The 9,004-nt window shown below is 33.1% G+C and overlaps 1 protein-coding gene and 1 long non-coding RNA gene across 2 annotated transcripts; one reads left to right on the forward strand and one right to left on the reverse strand.

Annotated features, from left to right (window-relative positions):
• Nucleotides 1-1,178: 1,178 nt before the first annotated feature.
• Nucleotides 1,179-2,095, forward strand: LOC110736001. Its single transcript, XM_021916165.1, has 2 exons — nt 1,179-1,534; nt 1,836-2,095. Exons 1-2 carry the CDS (start codon nt 1,237-1,239, stop codon nt 2,057-2,059), a joined length of 522 nt encoding a protein of 173 aa, XP_021771857.1. The 5' UTR covers nt 1,179-1,236; the 3' UTR covers nt 2,060-2,095.
• Nucleotides 2,096-6,644: 4,549 nt separating this feature from the next.
• LOC110736002 lies at nt 6,645-7,790 on the reverse strand. Its single transcript, XR_002514181.1, has 4 exons — nt 7,669-7,790; nt 7,521-7,574; nt 7,271-7,411; nt 6,645-7,135 (listed from the first exon to the last, which is right to left on the reverse strand). It is a non-coding gene; the product is annotated as an uncharacterized LOC110736002 (long non-coding RNA).
• Nucleotides 7,791-9,004: the final 1,214 nt, after the last annotated feature.

Below are 9,004 nucleotides of genomic sequence, written 5' to 3' on the forward strand. Positions count from 1 at the left end.
CAAAAATCCCCTCTATAATTACCAATATTATTATTATTATTATTATTATTATTATTATTATTATTATTATTATTATTATTATTATTATTATAATCGTTATTATTATCATTTTTATTATTATTATCGTTATTATTATTATTTTTATTATTATTGTCGTTATTATTATTATTATTAAATTTTTATTTTTTCCAAATATAAATTATAATTATGGATGCTAATACCAACCCCAAAACAAATGAAAGAAGAAAAAAAATTTGGGTCAAAATATGATCCTTCAAGCTCGTTTTGCCATTATTAAAAAGCCGTCTTTGGCGTGGGATACCGACATACTCCACAATATCATGCTCGCCTGCATCATAATACATAATATGATCGTTGAAGATGAACGAGAGACGTATCAAAATAACGTTAATACCAATGAGTTTATGAATGCTGGAGGCAACGCTAATGAGGACACTACCGAGTACCGTACTGATCGTATTGTGGATATCGGCTTATACTTGTCTCGTAGAACAGAGATTGAGGATCAACAGACTCATTTGCAGCTAAAAAACGACTTGGTCGAACATATATGGAATAAATTTGGTAACAACGAAAACTTAGGCAACTAGGTTTACAACAAATGGTTATCCCTAAGGACATCTTACAAAACGATGTGTAGTTGTTTTTTTTTTTTTTAAATAAAATGTACTAGATTATAGTTGTAGAACTGTAATCACGATTTGTACCTTTTTTTTTTTTGTTAATTAAAATTAGCTGCGTTGTTGTTTAAAAAATATTAATCACAAGAATTAGTTTTTTAAAAAGCTGATAAAAAAATGCGATAATTTCTTAATTAGTAATCACGATTAAAATATTAAATACGTCAATTAATTACATTGACATCGGGTTAATAAATTATAATTATGAAACAAAAAAGATTATATTTACAAAAATAAAATAAGGTGGGGTAGGGAGTATTGATGATGAACCATTGTTTAGTGTTCATTGTTAAGAGTGAATATTGTAAATGGTATGTTGGGTTGATGTGGATGAGAGAGAAATGGTGATAGTGACCCATGAACCATTTATTTGGGTTCACCAATAAAGATGCTCTTATGAACCTCTACGAAGATCCTCCCTCACAAACCACACATATGGACCCACATGAAATTGTAATAATATTATAATGAACGGTTTAAATATTTGTGGGTGGTGAAAAATACAAAATCAAAGCACAACCTTATCCCTCCTCAAATGCATCATCTTTGCTCTCTGTCACCTCAAACTCCATTAAACAACTGCTTTCACTTCTTCAATCCCAATAATTCTACTACTAATAATCATGGTTTATATGGAATTAATTGGAGATTTAATCCACTAATTACGCTACCCAAAAGAAGCAATTATCATCAAAGGTGGATTATTTCATCAGCAATGGAAAATGATTCAAATTTTGTAGTGGACCAAGATAAGGCTAGACAAGCTCTTAGTGATCTTGACCAACAGCTTGATTCTCTCTCATCCAAACAAGTCAATCCCCCTAAAATTAAAGGTCTTGTTAAATTTTTATTAACTTTTCTTATTGTACTAATTTAATTTACTCCCTTCGTTTTTATTGATAGTTGTTTTAGTTTATATGATGGTATATGCAACCTTGTTTGATACGACACGTGATTAACAAACTTGCATAAAAAGGGTGAAAAATGAGTAGTACCACCCAACTCAAACTGGAGTAACTTGATTTTTGTTCAAAGGTTTCTTTTCTATTACAGACAGTAATACCCGTGATAATGTTACCTTTTTCATGTTACGCCTTAGGACTAACAAATTAACACGTTTGAAAATAAATGCAGCCTCGAGTATTGGCAGTTTGAAGGGGCAAGTGAGAGATGAGCCACCAGAAATATCAGGATCATATTTAGGATATACAGCATTTGTTCTTTTTTTGCTCACTATATTTTATAATGTACTTTTCTTTACAGTCATTAAACCTTCTGTCGATGGACTAGATGAAGATATTGTATCTACTGATGTTACTTCAACTTATCAAACTCCGGATGTAATAAGCAAACCATAACAATATAAACATTTTAAGTTGGTAATTTAGAGTTAATATCTAATTCGTTTAATAGCACCTCTTTATTCTCCAAGCCAGATGATGATCTTGATATTATTAGTAGATTGTTTTGTTATTTGATTGTTGAAATTCAGATTCAATTTAAAACAATTATTGTTCCAAACAATATCAATGATTTTGGTTTAATTTGATTGATTTGAAAAATTTTAAAATAACTTTTTTGATGCATGATCGGTTGATTGCTTGTAAATGTAATTGAAAATAGTTATAACTATAAGTTTTTTTTTTTTTTTTTATTCAAATGAGGATAACATCCAAAGACAGAGGAAAAAAGCTACAAACTAACGGAAAAGAAACAAGCCAAAAAACCAAAAAACACAGAACCACAGATAAGAGCTCAAGATTACCGAGGAACTAGGCGAGGCCTAGTTACCCCTCTTGCGTCCTCATCCAGAATTCTGCCAAGTTATACAGGAATAAAGTTTACAATACAAAAATTAGTGTCTCCAAGACTCCACGGTTTGCCAACCAATCCGCCGCACTATTCCCTTTTCTATAGATATGGGCCACTTTCACCTCCCAGTTTCCATTACGAAGCATATTCAAACACTCATTAATTTCCTGAATGTTTTCCCCTCCTATAGCTTCGCCTTTATCCAGCTGAACCTCGAGCTTCATAATTTGCAAGCTTTGTGCGAGCGGAAGGCCTTTAACAAGTGCTAAAATCTCAGCTCTTATGGAAGTGCATCTACAAAAGTTTGCTGTGAAACCAGATATAAACCTTCCAATTCCCTCATGGTTACGAATGATCCCTCCACCTCCTGCAAGGCCAGGGCATCCTTTGGCTGCTCCGTCACAGTTGAGAACATACTCATCAAAAGCAAGGGGGATCCAAGAAATATTATTTGTGATCTTTTGTTTCGGAGTCTGATTTAGCTCATTATCACTTAGTGATAGACTGCGCTTGGTTTCCTCCACTCTTATTCTTAGGAAGGCTCCCATATCAACTAGAATTTCATCTCTCCTATTAAATACATGGCAGTTGTGCCAACGCCAAATCCACCAGACAGCCAGCCCAAAAATTGTAGGCCATCCTCAAGCATATTACTCTCTGTGCCAGCAAGGTTCAACTCTAGCCACTCCTTGATATTACCTTGAAAGAACTGAGCAAAGTGTGGCGGGAGTATTAGTTTGCGCCACACCATCTTAGCAGCAGGGCAATCCCGAAGTATATGTAGGGAAGATTCCTCGTGTGCACCACGAACATAGCAGGCAGGGGAGTTATCGAGATTTCGCTTGAATAAGTTTAAGTTACTTAGTATACGCTCATGGCAAGCTAGCCATAGGAAAGCTCGTATCCTTTGCTGAACTGGGGCTTTCCAAATTAGATCCCAGCAAGTTTCATCTAAAGAGTCAGATTCTTGTCTCATAATCCGAAGGGCCGATTTAATCGTAAACCTTCCCTTTGAATCACGACCTTTCCAATATACCAAGTCTCCTATACTAGGGTCAACACAAAGCTCGTGGCTTTGTATTAGTTTGAGGGTGTCTTGCGAGAGAAATGGAGCAAAAACGTTCCATCGCCATCCACAATTTTCCTCCCACATCTCAGCAACAGTTGCTCCAGCTAAGGGAATTGGTTGTGTAGCCAAGTTGCTTAAAGGTACACCCCCCACCCATTTATGATCCCAAAACAACGTGTTATTCCCATTGCCTACTGCGGTTTGCATACCCTCTCCAAGAATCTTTGCATTTTCAGTAATTCCACTCCATACATTTGACATCCCTGCTTTAGGTTCAAACATATCTATATCACACCTACCCTTGCAATATTTAGCACGCAATATTCTTGACCATAGGGAATTAGGTTCAGTAATTACCCTCCATCCCAGTTTTGTGAGGAAGGCAGCATTGGCTTGCTCTGCCGAGTAGATACCAACACCCCCTTGCTCTTTCGGTTTTTGAAGGGTCTCCCAGGCAAGGAGGTGAATCTTGCGCTTGTCTTCATTACCACCCCATATAAATCGTCTTGTTTTCCTATCTATTTCATCACAAGTCGTGCGAGGAATCTTAGCTGTTTGTATAGAATAGAGGGACATGGTAGAGAGAGTGGATTTAGCTAAAGTAATTCTTCCAGCAAGAGAAAGATACTTAGACTTCCAACCTGCTAAACGTCTGTCAATTTTTTTGCATAGATGACTATATGTATCCTTGGTGATTCTACTAGTAAGTGTTGGCATTCCTAGATATAACCCAAGGTCCTTTGTTATTTCCATGCCCAAGCTGCTTCCAATCTCATTCTGTAAGTCAGTCTCAACATTATTAGAGAAGAATACTCGGGACTTAGGCAAGCTCACCTTTTGGCCCGAAGCTCGGAAAAAACGATCCAAGCATGTTTTGATTAGACACGCTTGATCAACTGTGGCTTCCGCAAAAAGGACTATATCATCAGCGAAGAAGAGGTTCGAAAGAAGAGGCCCATCTCTACTTGCTCGAATTGGCTTCCAATAGCCATGTACTATAGCAGCCTCTATAACTTGGTAAAGACGTTCCATGCACATCACAAAAATGTATGGGGATAGTGGATCTCCTTGTCTAACACCACGGCTTGGCTTAAAGCTAGCAGAGGGTTCCTCGTTCCATAATACTTGAAGCGATGCCGTAGTAATGCACTCCATAATAACTTCTATCATAGTGATGGGAAGATTCATTTGTACTAGGGTATAAGTGATTGTACATATTGATCCATGCCTAGACTTATATAACATTATTTTTTCGGAGCCTATAATCGAGTCAAGCTCACTATTTTTTTTTTGGACGAACAAGCTCACTATTTTAAGTTTATAAAAAATGAGTACGAGAATGTAATTGGGTGATGTATGATTTTTTTTTATTTAATTATTCAAAAATAGAGATATAATTCTACACAAATTCTCGGAGTAATAATAAATATTTACTCAATAATTTCATAAGGACCTCCATAATAAAAGTGACGACCCCAGAAAGGATTGCATCCGCGGTTGTAAAATCAGTAAAATTCGGTATCCTCGGGGATAAGAAAACCACGATCAACGACCATATGGAAGAAAACTGCTGATTTGCTAGGGTCTTTTCTTGCCTTTAGACCACTACCCATATAAGGGTCTGGTTCAGCTAACCCTGGATTGCTCATCTCTCCACCCCATTCTACATTTGTGGCTACTTCTGCCATGATGTAAACAAGCTTTTTGGCCAATACCCTACTGGCCTTTTGTTCTCATACATCGACAACCACCAATTCCGCCATGATCTGAAAACACACTTTGATGGTATTGAAATAATTTAGAAGTTAATGTAATAAATCAGTTTAAATAGCATCATTGGTTTGGAAAATAAAATCTACGAGTACATAAAAGGAAATAAATCATCAAATTATAAAGGTAATAAATAATGAAATCTACAGAAAAGGAAATAAATCAAAATTGATAAAGGAATTGAATCAAAACCATTTCATTATTTATGTAAGAAAATAACAAGGGTAGATAAGTAAAACAACTTTTCTAAATATAATTATTTTATCAGACTTTTAATATTTGTATATGAGATTTAAATATGAAGTATATCCTTCCTCAATAGATAAATAAATAAATTTATATCCGAGCTAATGCACGTGTTAATTAGGTATAAGCGAGATAAGCGGAATTGAGCATAACCCTACTTTTTTTTTCGTGTTTAGAGAGCCACACGGACGGAGGTGAAAATAATCGATCTTAGGATATCCTGAAATCGGGAAAAAAGGTCTAACCACTAGAGTTATCCCCACTTTCTGAGCATTACCCTACTTACGTTCATGTGAATCATGTTCAAATATACATGTATGTTCTTGCAATTACAATCACTCAATCAAAATAGAGTTGCATGGGCAACTTTTGATTATTTGTACTTCTTTATACTCCGTACTAAAAATAAAAAGTAAGTTTGTAGTGAAATATTTTACGAGTAACTTGTTAATATATGTATCATTATTTTTTTTTTATTTTTTTTTTTTGAAACAAATATGTATCATTATTTATATTCACAAAAGTTGTTATCAGTTAATCAACCTTTTTTTGTTCCATGACTAGACTTTTAATTGCGGAGTAATTAATCACAACAAAACCTTTTCTTTCTTTTTTTTTTTTTTTAAGTGTTGAACTAAGAATAAATAAATTAGACTTTTTATTGCCGTGTAATTAAACATGACAAAACTGATTTCTTATTTAAAAAAAAAAAATAGTGTTGAACTAATAATACGAGTAAATAAATTAACATTTATGACGATCGTGACATTGCACAAGTACTAAGACCAGATTGTTACAATACTAGTTGCACTAAATTACAGAGTACTAGTTATAGTATTCTGTATAATTTTTACTAATTTAAACATATTTGTATTTAGGCCTCGTTTGGTTTACAAGCCATTGTCAAAGTTAGTTTTTCTCTTTTAAACTTATTTACATCAATCTGAATTATAATCTTAAGGTAAATTGAACATGACCTAACCTACTTATAATACGCTTAAATAATAATAATAATAATAATAATAATAATAATAATAATAATAATAAATAAATAAAAAATAAATAAATAAATAAATAAAAACATATTAAAGCGCTTTAAGGCAAGTATAAAGTTTGCTGCAAATTACATGAAGATAGATACTAGTTCCACTTATTTGGAGCAATAATTACTCAAAAATTATTATTCATTTGGACCTCCATAAAAAAATAAACGACCCCAATCATCTCGAGTTCCAGCATCATAGACTGTATAATCTTTACATTCTTCATATATTTCTGTATCTTCTGGGATTAATGTTCCTTTATCAACTCTAAGACCGAAGAACACTGCACATTTATCAATGTCATCTTTTGCCTTTATACCACTACCCATGTCAGGATCTGGAGTTTTATAACCAGGATTGTTGATTTCGCCTCCCCATTCAACTTGAGCAGCCAAATCTGCCAATGATGTAAACAAGCTTTTCGGCCAATATCCGACGGGAATGTTACTCGAATCCATATAAATTGACAACCACCAATTTTCGTCATCAGGATGCTACACCACAATTAAGATAAAATCAATATGCATAAAGAAAACGATACTTATTTTAATACGTTTTGATGACTAAACTTATTGTGAACAGAGTAACATTTAATAATGTCACAAGTTTACATTTATGTACGTACGTACCTTGTTGATAGATATGTTCTAATAATATATTGTGTCATCACCTATGTGAGTATAGTGATCAGGCGTAGCGCCTAAAGGAAAGTTTTTGGACACTTGAACAAATCCCGGACATTGTAAATTTAAGCATTCTTTTGGCCCAGCCTATGATAAATTAATAATAAGAATTATGATAAGAATGGATCGAGTAAAAAAAAGATACTTGAATGAATAAGTACAAATATTATGTGTATAAAATACGAAAAGTACTTACAGTGAATTTTGCATAAAGATGGGGATCAGAGTTGCTGTATAGAGGTGGATTTACCTAAAGATAATACTCGTAAAATATAAGTATACATTTCAAGGTGGAAATTTTACCTAAGAAGTCGTGAAATTAATTAAACTCGAATTAAACTAACCATCCAACCAGCTTCAATACTATCGTTTCCACTTTGAAGTTTCATTCGAGAAGCGGACCATTGCATTGCAGCTACTACAGATTTATATATGCTTACTGCACCACTAGCTCCATAAAATACTCTACCTCCAATTCCTGTAGTTCGAAGTGAAGCAATCTACACCAAACAATAGAATAATGAGAGGGAAATTGATTGTCTCACTCGATCACATACACCACTACGTACAAAAGATTTAGTCCATTCGTTTCATTTTATTTGCTCCATTAACGATAAAAATCTACATAAGAATTCGTTAAATAATAGGGCACTTACACAATTTTCTCCTTCTTCGTTAGGCTCGACAGTTGAAGATTTTAGATCGTAAAATGATCGTAAAATAGGGACGGTTCCTAATGGACAACCATTTTTGAGTCCTAAATTCTTGGGTTCCCCTTCTTGACTTTGCAAAGAAGTTATGTTTACCTATATGCAACCATTTTCTTATAACATTAATAATTTTCATTATCACACACAAGAAAATAAGAAGATAATGAACTCAAAGAGTCAAAGCATTGAATAGACATATATATAGAGGTCTTGTTCAATGCTCACTAGTTGAACTCGATTTGACTTATAAGAGGTTCCAACCAATTATAGTCTTCCCTTTACTTACAAAATAATAATATAAAAAAAGTACATGCGTTCAATTGTTCATTGACTTACCTCATGCATATGATTTTTCATCAATGGATTATTAAAAGTTGGCTGCTTATAAAAATCCACGCAATCAAATTCTTGGCCATTCTCAGTCTGCAAAATAAAAAATCATAAAAATTAATACAAGTATATGTGAACAATTATAAATTTTTTCTGGTGAAGATTTATCTTCCTCCATTCAAAAAATATTAAACTATGTTGATTTTTACGTTGCCAACTTATAGCTTTTGATCATTAATATGTCTAACTCTCAATAAATAATAATACGGAGTAATAAAATTTGATATCTTAAAATTACAAATTGAAACAATTTTAACAATATCCACATGACTATATTATTCATTACATATTTACATATAAATCGCAATAGATAGTCAAAGGAGAGCATGTCAGTAGCGTCAAAATAAACATGATGCAATATTTGTAGAACGGGGGATATATAATTATTCGGTATAAAATAGCCTAATTTTTTTAGGAAGTACTTTTAGCATTTAAAATTATTTTCTTAGAAAAAAAAGTAAAGATTGGAAATAATGTACAAATTAAGATCTTATTATAATCTTCTGTAAACATCATTGATTTGATTTTCGTATTTTACAATAGAGCTAATTAAAGCTACAATTGTAAAAATAATTTGATT

The sequence above is a fragment of the Chenopodium quinoa genome, unplaced genomic scaffold (assembly GCF_001683475.1).
Source record: "Chenopodium quinoa cultivar QQ74 unplaced genomic scaffold, ASM168347v1, whole genome shotgun sequence".
Classification (NCBI taxonomy): Eukaryota; Viridiplantae; Streptophyta; class Magnoliopsida; order Caryophyllales; family Amaranthaceae; genus Chenopodium; species Chenopodium quinoa.

Excerpts from the sequence above, each read along its gene's own strand:
- LOC110736001 (XM_021916165.1), top strand. The coding sequence starts at position 1,237 with ATGCATCATCTTTGCTCTCTGTCACCTCAAACTCCATTAAACAACTGC. Across the intron at positions 1,535-1,835 it reads CAATCCCCCTAAAATTAAAG|CCTCGAGTATTGGCAGTTTG; the intron begins GTCTTGTTAAAT and ends AAATAAATGCAG.